The 19638-nt window shown below is 39.6% G+C and overlaps 1 protein-coding gene and 1 long non-coding RNA gene across 2 annotated transcripts in view; one reads left to right on the top strand and one right to left on the bottom strand.

The window, feature by feature from the left end:
- The window catches only part of LOC311072530, a 75600-nt gene extending 58653 nt beyond the window's left edge, over positions 1 to 16947 (top strand). Inside the window, exon 3 of the long non-coding RNA XR_014604024.1 lies at positions 16813 to 16947. This is a non-coding gene — a long non-coding RNA (uncharacterized lncRNA). The remainder of the gene's footprint in view (positions 1 to 16812) is intronic.
- The window catches only part of nol10 (nucleolar protein 10), a 29356-nt gene continuing 17960 nt past the window's right edge, over positions 8243 to 19638 (bottom strand). The window contains exons 15-21 of the mRNA XM_084097585.1: positions 18435 to 18514; positions 18238 to 18336; positions 17038 to 17124; positions 16754 to 16921; positions 13275 to 13585; positions 11202 to 11304; positions 8243 to 8679 (exon numbers count right to left, since the gene is read on the bottom strand). Coding sequence (XP_083953711.1) covers positions 8497 to 8679; positions 11202 to 11304; positions 13275 to 13585; positions 16754 to 16921; positions 17038 to 17124; positions 18238 to 18336; positions 18435 to 18514 — 1031 coding nt within the window. The 3' untranslated portion in view covers positions 8243 to 8496. The remainder of the gene's footprint in view (positions 8680 to 11201; positions 11305 to 13274; positions 13586 to 16753; positions 16922 to 17037; positions 17125 to 18237; positions 18337 to 18434; positions 18515 to 19638) is intronic.

Genomic DNA, 19638 nt, shown 5'->3' with positions numbered 1-19638 from the left:
TTTGCCAGCCAGTGTTCAAAACTATCTCCTTGCCTTAGCTCGATTCAAAACAGTAAGCTTGTAATAATGTTTTTAATTGCAGTAGTACTGGTGGATTTCCGCGGGAAATTCGAGCATGTCTTTGCGTCATTACGTCACATCTGTCCACATAAAGAAGAGTCTTGGCTAGTAGGCTATCTTGCGTGTGAGGATGTTGGAGGTGGAGATTTATAGCCTTTTCTCACAGCACTTTAAATAATTAAACTTATCAATTTGATGGCGGATCCAGAAAGGTTCATACGACAATCACAAGTGACAACTGGAGATTCACCCGTTGTAAAATGCGAAAGACTTCAGACTTCGGAGTGGCTACAGAAAAAAAGAGACTGCAACTGGCCCATGCGAAAACAAGGATAAATATCGGAAAGGCATTAAATGTAGTCACGCAATGCTGATGTTGTTAAAGGGGTGGTTGATTATGATTTCACTTTTCTAACTTTAGTTAGTGTGTAAGGTTGCTGTTTGAGCATAAACAACATCTGCAGAGTTCCAATGCTCAAAGTTCAAAGCAAAGGAAGATATTTGATTTGAAAGAAATCGTTTTTTAAGGACTACAACAAACGGCTGGTAGGGGCTACATGACATTCCTCCCGGGTTAGTGACATCACTAACCCCAAAATTTACATAAACCCCGCCCCCGGAACACGATTTATAGATTATCAAGACAGAATATGCTAATCAATGATTAGAAGATAACTACACATCAGCTACATAAATTCTTCAACTAACCATTCAGAAATGTCCAGTTGCATTCTACATGTCACTTCTTCTTGAGTCTCTCCATATTTGTCTGACTCCGGTTTGAACATAAAAGACTAAAAGTTTTTGAAATTTTCAGTGTGTGTCTGTGTGATGTAAAAGGACACAAGCTGTTGAAGGTGCGTTTTTGCTAACCCTCAAAAAGTGAAAATTTTAACATGCTATATAAAAATATCTGTGGGGTATTCTGAGCTAAAACTTCACATACACACTCGGGGGACATCAGAGACTTATTTTACATCTTGTGAAAAGGGCATTATACCACCCCTTTAACATTAACAATTTGAGAACAAAGTATAATTTGCACGGTTTGACGTGATATGATAAGCGATCCTTAGATTTAATCAGCGCGATTTACTGCAATGCTTTTTTTCACTTTGTTGGTCAGAACAAAAGTGGATGTTACTTGTTCAGATGACATTTCCGGTGAAAATTCTTATGTTTGTCATACTTCCAAAATGGAGAATCTGTGATTCCGAATGCCAGTATCCACACCGACTGACAGCCGCACATTCTCCTAAAAAAATTGGATTCATCCGCGCTGTGCCGTGCCCGAGGCACAACCCACGTAAAGTGGGTAAAGATTTCGAACAAAGATGGCGACAAAGAGGAAAAACTATGGATTGCAGCTTTAAGCGTGTTATACAAACTCGTAAGCATTGTTTAAGCGGCTTGCCTTTTCAGCCGCTCTACGAGATTAATTTGTTTTCTCCTGTATTGAATGAGTATTTCCTTGCAAAAAGGTTCGTCCTGACAGCAAAAGTTTAACTTCACAGACTTCATTGAACAAGCGTGCGCATCAAATAAACGATTTGCAATCATTGACTAAAAAAATACATTTTGCTAAATTGTATTTATGTCTGATTAATTGACTAAATAATAAACAGATTAATGTCAAAACAATCGTTAGTTGCAACCCGAATATAACAATGTCAGAAACAACTGACTCGAGTCAACAACTATAAAAGACCAATTCCCATGATAAAGTGCACATATTTAGTACACACTACACAGTAAAAGCACGTGAAACAGCACTTTCAAGCATTCTCTTTCAAGCATTCGTTTCAGTGTCTCACTATGGGAAAACTATACGCCCCTTCAGCGTATTCCTCAGAAGCCCAATTACATTACACCAGCCCCAATTGGCTGGCAGATATGATGTAGTGACTGGGAGTGGCTACCTCACCCCACAGTATAAGAGGAGCAACACAACAAAATTTACAACATTCAAAAAGTTATTCTCACTTCACACCAGAAGCCTACAAAGTTTTCAGCGAACTACTGGCCAGTGGCCACCACGCCGTTTTTCGCCTGGCTCCTTCGATTCGCACAGCAAGGATTGTTTGATACAATGATGGCTGCAGCAATGCAGACTATCCCGGCTAGTGAGGGAGATTCTGTGCGACTTAGGTAATGCGGGAACAAAATTTCTGCTCTGCATGTCTTGGGCTGAAACATGCTCAATTGGCGATTGAGAATCCCGGTTCATATGAACACTGCGCACAATTCACCATGAAGAGCCTTCGTCGTAGGCTAGCATGCCAAGCTAGCCTGTCAGCCCAGGATTCTCTCATGACACCTAGCCCTGCACCAGCTGCCACTCCGCAGGTATCCATTCCTGTAGAGCTGCTCACCACGGCAGCTCTATCCTGGGGTGAGTAGCTCGATGTGTGCGTACCTCTGCCCAGTCTGCTCAGCATGGACAAGGAAGAGAACGTGCTTGATTTCGGAAGAGGGAAGAGGGGCAATCGGACTTTCTTCTTGATGAAGAAGAGAAAGACTTCGAGGACTCCCCATTCCTCCCCCCTGCGCACCTGGCACAACTCCACAAAAATTTTACCACGCCAGGTCAGACACATTGGGAAGAGATCTGTGTTACGGATCTCTCTCTGCATCTTCAGAGATGCGCGGATCAAGCCAGGGGGAAATTTATAGCCACAATGGTTATCCAAGAGAGAGGACGATGGCTTAATCTGGCTAATCTCACTGACAGGGAAAAATAAGCCATCCTGGACGCACCGGTCATTGCAGAGGGCATTTTTGGCTCAGCTCTGACACTGATGCAAAAGAGATGTGAAGAAAAAAAGAGGAATGATGAGGCCTTGCAACTCTGTATGTCGAGAAAGACACAGACTGCACCCCCTCCGCCACCCCAACAGACATTCGTACAAGCTACGGTGGAGACGGCAGAGACCGAACGTGAATGCAGCGGGTCAGAGCGGAGTACCGGAACAGAGCCTGGCATAGGAATAACTATCCACCTGCAGCAGCTCAGATGGTCCAGCCAGCTCAACCTCATCCTCAGGGAGCGAGAAGGAAGAAGGCAGCAGTCAACAACCCCCTAGTTTGCTAGCTCCCGACCCTCAGTCTTTTAGCGTTCGACAAGACACAAGTTTCAAAGTTCTCAGATGTTCCGTGGGGAAAAGAGAGCCTGGTTGGCCCAGGGGAAGCAGAGCGGTGAAAAAGAAAAGAGACGGTGCAGTGGTACACACCCACCCACTAGTCACAAGCACGTGACTACTATTAAGACATTTAATAATATTTTAAGACAACACAATATTATTATTATAGTATTTAAAACAACACAATTCGGTTACAGACTGCAGATTGCCACTTCTCCCCTGCATTTCAGAGGGATAATTCATTCTCAGGTGCGGGGAGAGTTAAAGCATGTTCTTCATGAAGAAATTTACTCTCTGTTGAACAAAAGAGCGATAAGAGTGGTCCCACCCGAGCAAACCCACAGTGGGTTTTACTCGAGATACTTTCTCATCCCAAAGAAAGGGACTCGTGCCCTTCTTCCCATATTAGATCTGCGTGCACTGAACAAATACCTAAGGAAATAAAAGTTCCGAGTGCTCACTCATTCTACACTCCTAAAACTGGTGCGCCCGGGCGTTTGGTTTACATCGATCGACCTGAAAGACACATATTTTTTTCACATAAAGATATATCCACCCCACAGAAAATTCCTGAGGTTTGCTTTCCTCGGAGTGGCATACGAATATCTGGTTCTACCTTTTGGCATGTCCGTCAGCCCGAGAGTGTTTATAAAATGTACAGAACTGACTCCGCTCAGGGAAAAAGGCATTCATCTCGCTACTTACATAGACGACTGGTTGGTGACAGCTCAGTCAGAGTGAGAAGCGAGAGATCACACAGTTATGCTTCTGGAACATATACAGAAACTGGGCTTAAAATCAAACACAGAAAAGAGTGTTTTAATTCCCGCACAGTCTATAACATATCTGGGGTTGTCACTGGACTCTGTGACCTTCAGAGCGCAACTGTCAGAGGAGAAAGTGGGAAAATTCACCCAATGCCTGACCGAATTTTAAAGGGGGAAAAGTGTCTCTTTCCGCACATGCCTCAGGCTATTGGGACTGATGGCCTCAGCCCTGATAGTTATTCCCTTAGACAGACTGTTCATGAGAGATTTTCAGAGCTGGGTTGCTTCTCTGAGCCTGAAGCCATTACGGCACTTCCGGAGGAGATGTGAGAGTGATGTCAGCGGCAGTCTTGGCACTGCGCCAGTGGAGTCACCCAACCTTTCTGGTTCAAGGGGTACCCATGGACGTGGTTCAAGCCAGAAAAGTCATAACGACGGACGCGTCATTGTCAGGTTGGGGGGGCATTCACAAGGGCAGGATAGGGAATGGAAGACGGTATCATCATCTGACCAATCTTCACATAAACTGGAAATGCTGGCCGTGTTTCTGACGTTGAAGCATTTTCTCCCTTTTCTGAAAGGGCATCATGTTCTCATGAGAACGGACAACACTACAGTTGTGGCTTATATAAATCGACAGGGAGGCCTCAGATCACTTCCCTTGCCAAGCTGGCAAGCAAACTGACTTTGTGGAGCAATGGCAATCTTTCATCCCCGAGAGCGACGCACGTACAGGGTGTCATGAACCAGGGTGCGGATCTGCTGCCCAGGGGCAATCCCTTTACGGGGAGTGGAAATTGAACAGGGAAGTGATCGAACAGATTTGGGACATATATGGCAGAGCAACAGTGGATCTATTCGTGTCCCACGACAATGCTCAGTGTCCTCGGTTTTTCTCCCTGAAAGATCAGAGTGCGCCTCTACGGATAGATGCGCTGGCGCACGAATGGCCCCGCACTCTCCTTTACGTGTTCCCACTGATAGCGTTAATATCCCCAACAATCTACAGAGTGAGGGAGAAAGGAATAAAGTTGGTATTAATAGCTCCGAGATGGCCAGGGAGATACTGGTTGGCGGAGATCATACATATGATTCCCTTTCGGTGTTCAGTGGCAGTCGTTTTATCATTTCTGCAGGATTTGATAGACCAAGGGAAAGCGTTTTCTACCATAAAAGTGTATTTGGCCGCTATATCTGCTTGTCACATTTAATATGCAGGTTCATGAAGGGTGCGCGGCGCGCTTTGCCAGTATCAAAACCGCTTTCTCCTTCATGGGATTTATCACTGGTACTTGATGCTCTCTCAATGTCCCCATTTAAGCCACTGGACAAGAATGATTTCAAAATATTGTTGTTTAAAGACAGCACTGCTGTAAGCTTTGGCAAAGCGCAAAAGTGAGATGTATGCAGTTCATGCCCGGGGATGCAGGGGTAGTTCTGAAACCTAATCCTGCATTTATGATCAAAATAGTTAATTCTATCATTCCTATTGAGCGAAGATCTTTCTATCCACCACCTTTTGGTCCATCAGAACAGCAAAAGTTAAATGTGTTGTGCCCAGTGCGTGCTTTACACATTTACACAGAAAGAACCAGAGGGTTCAAGGAGAGTGATCAGCTGTTTGTATCTTGGGCGAAACCACGTACAGGGAAGCCGATTACTAAGCAGCGTTTGTTGCACTGGATAGTGGAGGCGATTTCGTTGGCATATTCCAGTAAGGGTCATGTGTCCCCATCTGGTTTACGTGCACACTCAACAAGGGAAATGTCTACTCTGTGGGCTCTTTTTAAAGGAGTCAAGATACATGATATTTGTAAAGTGGTGAGTTGGTCCTCACCGCATACATTTGCAAGATTTTATAAATTGGATGTTACAGCTCAAACTTTAGCACATGCAGTATTGAGCGTAGGAGTTTGAGTCATGACTCATGACTCGTCCAGCCCTGGAGCCGGTGCTTGTGGTTGGCAGGAGACTTCAAGGCCGGCTATCTGGCAATATGGGAGTTAGGATTTCCCATAGTGAGACACCGAAACGTATGCTTGAAATAGAACAATAGGTTACTTGTGTAACATCGGCTCTCTTATAGCATTAAGTGAGGTGTCTCACCAGATCACCCTCCTTGCTGCGTGAAGCAAGGAAAAGGTGTGGTTGTTTTAAATATCGTAATGACGTTGTGTTGCTCCTCTTATACTGAGGGGTGGGGTAGCCACTCCCAGACACTACGTCACGTCTGCAACCAATTGGGCTGGTGTAATGTAATAGGGCTTCTGAGGAATTCGTGGAAGGGGCATTTCCCATAGTGAGACACCGAAACGTATGCTATCAGAGAACCGGGGTTACGCAAGTAACCTACACTGTTAAAAAAATCTGTAGAAATTACAGTATTATTGGCAGCTACTTGCCAGTAACTTACTGTAGATTTAAATTGATGTTATTTACTGGCAACAGTTTGAATGAACATTAAACATTAACAAGTCTTTATCTTTACAGAATAAAACTAAAATAACAGCCTCATGCAAAGCATTGTGGGAACCAAAATCTGAAGGAAAAAAACAGAAAAAGGTTGATGAAGATTTCTGGTTCCCAGAATGCTTTGCATTAGGTTGTTATTTTATAGTTTTATTCTGTAAAGACAAAGACTTGTTAATGTTTAATGTTCATTTAACTTTGAGCAAACTGTTCAACAAGTAAAGAACAAAACCTTAAATAAATGCGTCTTAGTCAACTTTTTAAAATGTTGCAAAGTTGAAGCATTTCTGATATTGAAGGGAAGCGTGTTCCATAACTTGGGGGCTGTAAATGAAAAAGCTCTTTCCCCCATGGTCTTAAGTTCACATGAAGGCTGATGAAGTAAGAGTGTTGGCAGAACAGAGAGAACGTGAAGGAGTGTATGGACTAATAAGATCACAATGATACACTGGTGCTGTTCCATGTAATGCTTTATCCGTTAAAATTAGACTTTTGAAATCAATTCTAGCATTAATGGGAAGCCAGTGCAACTGTGAAAGCACCAGTGTAATTGTGTTCCCGAGGAGAGCTACATGAGAGTCAGCACACGAGCAAAAGAATTTTAAATATACTGTAGCCTGCTTAAAGATTTAGCTGGAAGGCCAGAGATCAAGGCATTACAGTAATCTAACCTGGACGTAATGAAGGCATGTATGAGCCTTTTTGCATCGGCAAAAGAGAGAAAAGGTCAAAGTCGTGCAATGTTCCTAAGATGACAGAAGGCGATTTCTGAGATGTGTTTTATATGTGCATCAAATGTTTGTTGAGGATAAAAAAAGAACACCAAGATTGCACACCTGTGAAGTGGGAAGTACCATATAAGAGTCAACAACCAAGTTAATATGATTAGCCTTACGAGTAGCCGCCTTCGTACCAATAAGCATCAGCTTAGCTTGAGTCGTTCAATTTCAGGTTCAAGTTATTCTGCATTCAGGTTCTGATCTCTTCTAGACACTTAAAATAGTTAACGTACGGTGGACATTAGGGCTAGTAGTGATGTAGATTTGAGTATCATCCTCAGCAGTGATACCCAAGGCCATGTTTCCTGATAATCTACCCAAGTGGAAGCATGTACTTAATAAAGTTGGGCCCAACACTGAACCCTGAGGAACTCCCTGTCGAACAGGTACGGTGTCAGATTTGTGATTTCCCAGGCTAACAAACTTGGCACAACAAGATAAGATAAAATAAGATTTAAAACTGTGCCAGAGAGTCCCAGCCAACTATGCAGCCTATCCAACAAAACAGAATGGCATAAGGTGTCAAAAGCAGCACTGAGGTCTAGCAAAACCAAGATACCGCATACACCAGAGTCAGCTGCAATAAGGAGATCATTTATGACCCTCACTAAAGCGGTCTCAATACTATGCCCTTTTTCTGAAACCAGATTGAAAAGGTTCAGACTGTTTAGTGCTAAGTGATTATTTAACTGAGTAACCACATCACACTCCAGGACCTTAGTCAGAAATGGGAGGTTTGAGATAGGCCTATAGTTAGACAAGTCAGAAACACCACAAACAGGCTTCTTAAGGACTGGTGTAATGACAATTATTTTTAATTCTGTAGGAACAGATCCAGAACCCGATGAATTCACAAGTGAAGTTATAGGAGGACAAATTGATGCAAATTGACTAGTTTTGTAGAGTAAAACCATGACTTAGTTGTAAACTAGTATAAAGATGCAAAATCTTTGAATTGGTGAATTGATGCTGAATGGGAATTCATTTGTGTGTGTAAATGTAAGAGAACAGAACAGGACAGAGCAGATGTTGATAAAAATGTTTTATGGTTCTTCACAAAACACAAGGTTCTGTTTACTGTACTGAGAGACACTGTGGAAAAAGAGAGGTCTGACAAACACACACACACGGATATACAGTCTCTTAATGTGAATCAGTGACGGCATCTGTAATGGAACGGTGTCTTGAACACAAAAGTGATTCCTGCAGATGTCTGATCAGACACATTTTAAGGCAGTATTAAAAGTCCTGTGTCAACGTCTAGTGTCCTGAGTCCTGAGTTTAAAAGGGTCTCCTTCCTCTTCCTCTCCCGCCGCCTCTTCCTCTCCCACCGCCTCTTCCTCTCCCACCGCCTCTTCCTCTTCCTCCCCTGTGAGAATGTAAGTGTCCAGCCGCCCGTCTGATCTTCCTCCTCTCCTCATGATGGTCACGTTCAGCCTGCTGTTGAAATCGCTGCTTCTCCGTCTGTGCAAGTATAAGATGGAGTTAGTGGCGAAGCCAAAATGGTCCACAACTCAAAGGGATTTTTAATAATTGGTTCCAAAAGGTTACTACTCTGATGAATCTTAGCAGTATTGGGTTGTGATGAACTAAAAGCAGCGACACAATAGACGTTTCTCCACTGTCTGTTCAGTAGCACAATACCTCCGCTATTTTAAAAATAGGTCTCTTTTCCACTAACTGGCGACCTTTTCCAAAAAAGATCAGACTAGCGTGACAACTCACCCCGCCTGTAATCAGATGCATTTTTTTTTTGTGCTTTCTCTCCTAAGAGGCACTGGGAAGCTTGATTCATTTTAGTGATTCATCAGCTTTCTTTAGTCATTCATTGGTTTGTTCAGACAGTTCATGGAAAGAAACAGTTCAAAGAAATGCCCCAGCATGGCATTTATAGTAAAATACAGTCTTTAAATAAGTGCTATGGTCCATCAGTATATTCAAAGTCTTTTCTAGTTTTGTAAAGTTGTATTTAGTGTTTAGTATTCAGTTATCTGTTCAAGTTTAAAGTGGTAAACCTTAAATGGACTGGAAAACAACTACTGCTTACACTTGTCAGAGAGGTCCAAACAAATCTATCATCACAGTCTAGTGTTTTAACTCTCCCTTACTGTCGTTTGGTTGAGACGGTCAAGAACAAATGATGTTTTATAGACTATCATGCAAAAGTTTGTAAGATTTTTAAAGTTTCTGAGAAGTCTCTTCAGCTCACCAAGGCTGTATTTATTTGATCAAAAACACAGAAAAACAGGTATTGTGGAGTATTATTACATTTTTAAAAGAACCATTTTCTAAAATACATTTTAAAATATATTTTAGTAATTTATAACTTTTAGAAACATTTATTTTATTCCTGCGATCAAAGCTGAATTTCCAGCATCATTACTCCAGTCTTCAGTGTCACATGATCCTTCAGAAATCAGTCTAATACGATGATTTGATGCTCAAGAAACATTTCTGATTATTATCAATGTAGAACAGTTTTTTGCAGAAACCATGATATATTTTTCTCAAGATTCTCCAAAGAATAGAAAGTTTAAAAGAAATCTTTTCTAACATATTTTTTACTGTCACATTTAATGCGAATAAAAGTATTAATCTTTCTGACCTCAAACTTTGAACGATAACTGTGTCATTAATTTGAGAGCAACAGCAGAAGGTGTAGATAATCACTGAACAATTACAGAAGGTTATTACATGACTTTAGTAGAGAGTCAGAGTCAGAGTGCATGAGTCAGAGTATTTTAATTGGTGCTTGACAGTTTGTTGTCGTTCTATGGAAGATATGTGTGTGAAGATACTTTTGTTTGGTGTTCCACTGGCAAATCTATTAGCATGTGAGTAAACAGTTAAAAAATAAATCATTTATTCATTCTAGGGATGCACCGACATGAACATTTTGGCCGATACGATAATTCTTTATATTTGAAAGCCGATAACCGATATATCGGCCGATAAATCTAAATCCAAATTTTTATATAATTTTTGAGGGCTTGATTATAAAAACAAAAGTCTCACCATTAAAATCCACATCCCAAGCATACAATTATAATGTTCTCACTATAATTTTATGTAGCCTATATGACAGACTTGCGCTGCACGTGTTGCACTTTACTATAATTTTCCTTTTTTGAAGTGATTTCTATCATATTTCAAGCTATTCAAAACCGTCATGGCGAACAGTGCGCATCTGAAGTGTCTCACCTGAAGGAAATAATCCATCATTTATCAGCTTTAATATATCGTCCAAATAAGAAAATTTGTCCGATATATTAAAGCAGATAAATAATGGATTATTTCCGATAACATTAAAACTGAACATATATCGGCTGATACCGATAAGGTGGCCGATATATCGTGCATCCCTAATTAATTCCTTTAATGCAAAGAACAATCATGTATGTTTAGATTTTGTAAGGATCAGATGACCTCAGATTACTGACCGATTACTAAAATATTTCCAGGAACATCCAACAAAGCAGCAAAGTGACTTGACTGAATAATGTGTCCGACAGAGAGGAGGAGAATGGAATTAAATGGGCGTGCGAGCGGTCAAAGGACAGAAAACAAAGGTGAGAATTTCAGGGCATACTGAAGCCATTCTTCTGTCTATGGTGTGAGTCAGCAGAAATCTGAGCTGGGAATGTGTCTGACCCAATTTTACCACACCATCATCTTCATTTAACAAAAGAGGGAGGAAGAGCGAGAAACAAACATATGACTAGGTCCGGGTTAAATGAAAAGGTTTTCAGCAAACCTGTAAGTAATGGCTATGTAATTGTTTGAATAGATCTGTCATCTGTTTTTACTCATTCCGAAATTTCTAGGATTACAACATCACAAACGTTCATTAAAGAAAATTCACCCATATTAACACACTTTCAGTGCTCAGCTGGTCTGGATGATGCATCAGTAGAGTTCAAACAAGTGTTATAAAGCGTTAGTCTGCACAGGTGGCAGCTGGGATAGGTTGTCATCATCATGCTTACCTTCTTGAGAGTGAAAGTGAGCTGTTTGCTTCCAACCGCTGCGTCGCTGAGGTTTAGCATCCCTGATCTCTCCTCCCGCTGCAGACGCTCCTCCAGAGATGTCCTGTGTGACGGCAAACATAGTGTTCAACTTTCATTCAACAGCGATTGAGCAAAAGACATAAAAATTACCAACAAAAAAATAATGTCTCAAGTAATGGGGCACAACGGCACAAAAACGCACCGGAGCGCAGCAACACAGAGTTGATTCTGCACCAACTACATACATTTGTTCGACGTGTACTGAACCGTCAGTGTACTGAACCGGTATTTTGCCGGTTACTCGACACGGGTTAATTGCAATTGAGGATTGTTTTAAATTGAGTACTCAAATTTAATCAAGGAATTGTGACAGCCCTAATTTAAAGTTTATTTTTATATTTTTATTTAAATGTATATTTTTAATGTTTATTTTTGGTACAATATCCACATATATTTTGAATCAAAGGTCTTAATGATTTTTCATGTGTGTTCAAGGTAATTAAATCAACAGTTTTTCAATAACTGAAGAAAGTGTGAAAGTATTAACGTTAGCATGACCCTAACCGGCCTAGGTGACGTCATCTAGTCTTTTTCTTTATAATAATGTACATTTAAGAATCATTCACAATAAGACTATGAATATGTATAATGCAAATAGATTTAATTTTGACCTCATGTTGACATTAATATGTCAAAACCGTGCTAGGTTAGGTGCAAATGGTTAATCATGTAAAACCAAGTCTGGGAGCATCAGACAATTGGGTAACACTTTACCTGAAGTGGTGTGCATAAGACTGACATGACACCTTCATAATCATGACATGTCATTATTAAAATGTCCTTAAGTGTTACTGTCAAATTATTTTATAACTAATAAAAAAAAGTTGTTAGAAATATATTCATGACACAGTTATAAAAGCCTCATGACAGCCAATGTCAAAACCAACCACATGACAGTTTAATGTAATGTTAACCCATAAAGCTAAGTAGTTTCTTAAGTTTGATAATTAATGTTTATGACACATTTATGACAGGTTATGATGTATTGGTATATGTCAAGTTGTCATAACAAAGCCATCTCAAACAATGTCATATTTGCATTAAAAATGTCATAATTGAGCGAATGACAATGACACAAACATGCATAAAACCTCCTTCATATTCATGACATGTCATGATTATGAAGGTGTCATGTCAGTCTTATGCACACCCCTTCAAGTAAAGTGTTACCCAATTGTCTAGCACTTTAAAGGCCATTAGGAGGTTCAGAAGGACATGCTCTCTATATTTGGCACGCTCATTTATATGTGGCCCTGAGTCAACATGTGTTACCTGTCAATAAACCACCCACTGAGTGTCAAACGAGGGTAGGACAGGAGTGCGAGTATAGTTGTTTTAGTAGTTTCATTACAGCATGTACACATTGATCCTATTTTTACTCTGTCTTTTACTACTTTTTTAAAGTCTTGATTTTATGTGCTCTACTAGAACAGGTTTTCATGCTTGCATGTTCAAAAAACATTATTTTTCTCATATTCTCCATTGTTGCAGCTCCTCTCTTCCCAGTCTGTCAGTAACGCTCTGTTTAGCTCCTGTCTCTATGAAGCTCCTCCTTCTTAAAAGCACACTGTGCTCTGATTGGTCGGCTGGATCAGTGTGTTGTGATTGGTCAAGAGCTTCAAGTGTGACTAACTAACACATTACTAACTAACTAAACCAGGCCCCGCCCCTTTATTCTGCGTATGATTTATTTAAATGAGGAAAATTGTGACGCGTTCATTCCCGGAAGAAACTCAAGACTACAATGGAGGCGTTTCAGGAGTTCAGAAACACTGACACTGATGTAGAGAAGAACTCCCGCTGGAGGGACTTTGTGCTCTGAAACTATGCAGAGATTTATCATGCTCAAACAGCAACATTAAACACTCTAAAGAAAGATGAACATGTGAAAAAAGCATAATAGGTCCCCTTTAAGCTCAAGGTGGACTTAATTTTCCAAAATGTGGTGCTATAAACGGTTTTAAAATGTATCTATGAGAACTGGTGACTTACTTCTGCATCTTCTGCTTGTGGGAAACGTCGCTGAAGCTGCGAAACTCCTCTCCTGCTTTGATCTGGTAGAATCGAGGCTGGCTCTGGTTCTGCCGCTCCCGCTGGAGGTTCCCGGCTGGATCTGAACTCTGTAAGTTGGTGTCTCGGTCCTGTTGCCTCTTCTCTTTCCTCTGGATGAAGTTGCGCTCTCGCTCCTCGGCCCGTAAGAGCCGCCGCTGAACCCTCACCTCCTCCACCCAACTCTTATCGTCATCATCAGAGCTCTCCTCCTCCTCTGAGCCTCGGCCTTCCACCTCCTCCTCTGAGCCATCCTGCAAGTGACACCACGAGTTTGAGAGAGGGTTTATGCTCTACTTGTTATATTATTATCTCCCACAAATCAGAAGACGTTAGCTCTGTTCCTCGTGACCTGCATTTTCGTCAACACCAGTGTTATTTTATTAGCACTGAGATACTACTGTAGTTTTTATTCAGTAGTGTCTCAGTGATACGAAAATAACACATAACTGGTGTCGTTTTTATTCATATTTTGAATTATTTTTATTTAATATTTTGTGTTTCCTTTTTAATTTTTAGCTTTAGAAATGCTGTTGTGTTTTTCAGGGTTATTATGACAAACTAATACAAAAATTTATACATTAAAAACATTTCTGTAAATTGAAATTGTTCAAAAAATTTGCTTGATGACCTTTGTTTCCATTATGATAAATGTCAGTAACCAAACAGTTGATGGTTCCCATTAACTTCCATAGTATTTTATTTCCTACTATGGAAGTCAATGGCTACCTTCAACTGTTTGGTTACTGACATTCTTCAAAATATCTTTTTTTGTGTTCAACAGAAGAAAGAAACTCATAACTTGAGGGTGAGTAAATGATGACAGCATTTTCATTTTTTGGTGAGCAATCCCTTTAAGTGCATAAATGCAATGATAAATCAGAGGTCATAAACCTTATTGTGTCTACGAAACAGTCCCAATGAGGAAAGTTTAAGCAGCCTGATACAAACATGCATGTTTTACTTGAAAAATAAGAAACGTCAGTGTTTTGTTCAGCGCCAGCTTACCCACTGACTGTCATTGAGCACCATTATAATCATGCAGGGTAGACACGGTCTAAATCAGAGGTTTATTGTGCAGCACTGACAGCTTCCCTCATCACAACGAGAGAGTTTGTGAGGGTGCAGTGACAGTCAGAGAGCTCGCGCTGAACCATTCAATCAATCTGATCCTTCACAACAATACAGCCGGAGCTTTAGTGTGCTGTCGCTCAGCGCTCATCTCGTTTTGCATGGATATCCTACATAAATAATATGGCCTGCAACAGTTCAAAAGTCATCAAGATTTATAAAAAAAGAAATGAATACTTTTACTCAGCAAGAATGCATTGAATTAAATAAGAAGTGACAGTAAAGACTTTTACATTGTTACCAAAAAAGTCAAATAAAAGCTGTTCGTTTGAACCTTTTTTTTTTTTTTAATTCATCAAAGAATCATAAAAAAGACGGTTTCCACTAAAATATTAAGCAGAAATGCTTAGAAATCAGTATTGATTTCTGAAGGATCATGTGACACTGAAGACTGGAGTAATGATGCTGAAAATTCAGCTTTGATCACAGGAATCACAGAAAACCGTTACTATAAATTCTAATAATATTTTACACCATATTGTGGTGTTTACTGTATTTTGGATTAAATAAATGCAGCCTTGCGGAGCAAAAGAGATCAACTCCAAACTTCTAAACAGTAGTGCATGACGGTAGTACACTTAATCATAGTTATCATCATGAATAATCGCATTATATTATATGGGAAATAATTTATATGTAATCTAATCGCACTTAAACCGATTTGGCTTATCGGATTCTGAAATTGCAACGGCTGAGATTATTTGTTATGCGCAGCTTATCATTGATGATCGGCTCTGTAAACGCTGCTGCATTTGAAAGCACTGTGAGTTTGAGTCACTTATAATGTGCATTTGAAAAAGCAACACGCGTCAAACATCTTTCCAAACACAAGAAGCATTTATGAACCTCTTGTCCAACAAAACAGACAACATTTAATAACATGCTTTTACTCCAAACTCACTTCATAACGACAGCTGAGCTCATCCTTCTGTGAGATGATTACACAGAATAAGGCAGTCGTGTGTTTATTAAGTCATGTTTAATCAATCAAAGCGTTTCAATCTTCTGTTTATTCAAGTATGTGTTATCATACTTCTGCGGCGGGACATATTTGGCATGTGTGTGTGAGACGCCCTCTGGTGACCCATCCGTGCTGCACTGACAAGCTGCACATAAAATAATCGCAGCCGTTGCCAAATCACGTGCGGTTTCATTGCGATTGTGCAGCCCTAATTACTACACACTAAATAATCATTTTACGTAACTTATCGTGAGGCATTTGCAGATACCCAGCTCTATCAGTAAGTGTGAGTTTGCTTTTTGTGAAAGACTAGGGGTGTAACGGTTCTGTTCTCCACCCACGGTTCGGCACACACTTGCACCGCTGTTCATCTCAAATCTGATGACGCATCTATAATATAGGTTTGTTGAAAATAACGCATAAAACAGACAGATCGTTCCGCTAATGTATGTTTCTGTCGATGGATGCGCATTCTGGCTTCCCAATACGTTACAATAAAAAACGTGGACAAAACAGTCACTCTTTGTAAACTTTGTTTGCGAGTGTCATATGAGCAGTCATTTACGCCGTCATCACCCGGGTGTTCATATAAGACCTGAACAGCACACGTTGCTGTCTGTGTTTAACCTAAACTCCTTTAAGCCTTACCCATTTAAGCATGAGAAGGTTTGTGTGTGAAAACAGAAAAAACGGAGCCCTGATATATTGAAGGGCAGGTAAATGTGACATGGGTTTATGTGAAGATTGTTTGAAGTTCACAAATTAAAAGTTGTTGTATTTTGTAAAGCCTACATTTTTTTTTTAAAAAATTGATAGCTTTCAATTATACTGTAATGCTGAATGGCTAAAATTGAGAAAAAAAAATATTCATAGAGACATAAGTGTTGGTATCGGTGATACCATTGATATCAAAAGATGCCAGTAGACAAGTATTTAAAATATACTGTCTTTATGTTGTTTCTACATTAATTTGGAGATTCAGTGTGAAATTATTACAATAAAATATTAAAAACTTTAATGTTAGATAGTTAATTGCGATTAATTACAGAAAAATGCATGATTAATTAGTTGGCAGCAATCAATTGACAGCACTAATTTATAATTGTCATCTTTTTTTTAAATATTATTCATGTATTTTTTCCCCCACTGTAATTGTCTTCTCTAAGCTGGACACATGCGATACTGCCTAAGAATCTGGCCAAAAATGATCTTATATGTTATCAGCATAATGACGCCTATCTTTTCAAACAGATTTTGGGACACATTAAAATAGTCCTTAGGTTTTGGAACAGAGCTGTAAAAAGTGCTGGATTAAAGTGATGTTGTGTACCTGCTCCTCTTGCTGAACCAGCTGGCTGAGTTTCTTCCTCCGCTTCTCTCCCACTTTAGACACGATGGGGTTCAGCAGACGAAACTCCTCGCTCCGCTCATCCACCTGGTAATCTGGGTTCTCGAACATCACCTTGAAACGGTCGTCCATCAGGAGATTGTCTACGGCCTTGGAAAGACAAAAAGATGATAGCAAATTTAGAAAAAGAGACAAAGGATTTAAAAGATGACTAAAATGTCTGAAATATTTCTATAGTAAACCAGTGTGAAAGAAAGATTGCCCACATTGGCCTTTTTCTTCCTCTTCTTGCTTGGAAGCTCACTCTCCTCCATGAGTTTCAAGGCCAGTTCCTTATTGACCTTAGGCAGCTTCTGTTTAGAGATAAGAGCGAGAGAATGACAGTCAAAGCATTGACGATAACAGACTCTGAGGAACTGAAAACATTCACTCAGCCTAGGGCTCTATGATTTCAGCCATGAGGAATCCAGTCATAAGAATGGATCACGGAATGCACGAGTTTGGCTCATTTTGGATGAATAAATAAAAAGTAAGGCTGTACACAATCAATTCGTGATGTGGACGAGCGTCTGCGAATATAAAAAAATGCAAAAAGACTAATGATATTGAAATCTGCACATTTCTGTGTGAATGAGCGGCAAAGTTTCGTCAACTACACATCCTCAAGCTTGTTAAAGGAATAATCACAAATTTCAAAAGGAATCATTACATTTTCGTTTAATTATAAAAAAGTAATTAAATTGTTTTTGTTTTATGCCTAAAATTGATTACAACCGTTTTAGCTAATACATTTGTATTAAATCATAACTCCAGAAAAAGACAACAACAGATTTTCTGAAAATTCAAAACATTTTATAGGGCTCTATTATTGTAAAAATAAAATAAAAATTAAATTGTAAAAGTTCTATGATTTTTTTCAAATTGAAATGCAATTCTTTGTTCCAGTTTTGATAAATTGTTGTTAAATTGTTTAACTTTCATGTTTTCAATTAATTAGGTAAGCTTTTTGATTACTAAAATTATTCAGGGGTCAGAAGTTGCAAAAAAATAAAATGAATTTCATAACCACAGCTAACTAAAACATTTCTGAAAATTGAATTCAGTAATTTTCTGGATTACACTTTATCTGGGTAACACTTTATTTCACAGTGTCCTTGTTACATATGTTACATGTACTTACCATATTAATAACAGTAAATTATGCATAATTAAATGCAACTAACCCTCAACCAAACCCTAATCCTAGCCCAACCCTATAGTAAGTACATGTAGTTAATTAATATTACGAAGTACTTATATGTATAATTACACTGTTACAATGACACTAAAATAAAGCGTTAACTTTTCTGTAACGAGCTTTCTTTCAGCCAATCCTTCTGTCATTCTTCATCTGCCACGTTTACTCGTATCTGAGATAAGCACACAGTCAGACATGCAGACAGCGTGAATGTGGCAACAAGCGTTACCTTGAGCTGGACTCTCTGAGCTCTGGACTCATCGATCTTCTGTCGGATTCGGTCCTTACGGTACTCCTCATAGGCGAACGGGTTCGCCATGGTCTTTACCTACAGAAAAGCACAGCAATCAAACATGTATCATCATTTAACCATTTAAAAGATGTCTTTTAGAGAACATGCACAAATGCCCTGACACAAATCTGCACCTTGTGGTAGAGCCTGATGTCCATGAAGAAGCCGTGCATGTAGGCCCTGAGAAGAGCCGAACCAATCAGATGCGTCAGACCTTAGAGGGGGGAAACAAGCTCAATTACAGGAATTCATCCATTTTTTTTTTAGTTTGGACACTTTTAATGCACTAGAATCGAAGTAACACAAACTATAAAGATATTGTTCAAAATGAAGACTAGTATTGTGCCACTTTGCGTGTGTTTGTGGTTAGTGGAACATTAATAGTTAATGTGATGAACTCTGCTTTCTGTGTAAAGTTCAACAGACGTCCACTAATAATCACCTTGACATCAGTTAATTAAAGGTCAGTTAGCAAAAATTATGAAGTATTAGTTAGCTTTAATACAATGACATTCAGACAAGTTACATAGTGCTTTGAACAATACAGATTGTTTCGAAAATCGGTGTTAATTTAACAGTTGATGTTAAAGTTCATCAATTATAAAACAAATTCAATTTCATCTGTAAAGCAGCTCTACAGAAGACAAGTGACATTATTCAGCTCGTTGATTAAATTCAGTTCAACAAGTGTCGACGTAGCAAAGTTAGCGTTATCTCAATTCAGTTCAAATTTTGTTCTCATCCGATAGTGTCAGTGCAGTAAAATTGATAATGTTACTGAATATTAAGTATCTTTTAAACCCCAACTCAGCAAAGCCAAAAACGACAGTGTCAAGAACCTCAAACTCATCAAGTGTTGGAAGGGGAGGTTCTGGAAGATGTGCGAATACATTTTGGAGCGACTGCAGTCCGTAAGCATGCACAAGTTTAACCTCCTGCACTATGATCACCGTCTAAACACTCGAGACACTCCTGAACTCTGAGCCTCCTGAACCAACATCCCCGCAGGACAACATCTGCCCTGCTTATATGGCATTTTCATTGTTTTCACTGATTTAAAATGACAAGCTTCAAAGAAGACACTCAAAGCATTTTGAGAATTCAGCTTTGTCTGTATTGAGCAGGGATGAGCTATAGATTACACTCACTGATATCAGCAAAGAGGCTGATGCTCAGCAGTTACACTACTGATAACACACACATCAGAACATTTAAACAATCACAACATGTTAAAACCAAATTCCACCCTCTTTCGATATTACTTCTATGCAACTCAAGCATTGAGCAGATCAGCTGAGCTACTTTCCCCCATTCATCAGAAGAGATTCCTCTGAAGCC

The sequence above is a fragment of the Abramis brama genome (assembly GCF_963993115.1).
Source record: "Abramis brama genome assembly, chromosome: 21".
Taxonomy (NCBI): Eukaryota; Metazoa; Chordata; class Actinopteri; order Cypriniformes; family Leuciscidae; genus Abramis; species Abramis brama.
This window is presented reverse-complemented; position numbering and strand designations above follow the sequence as displayed.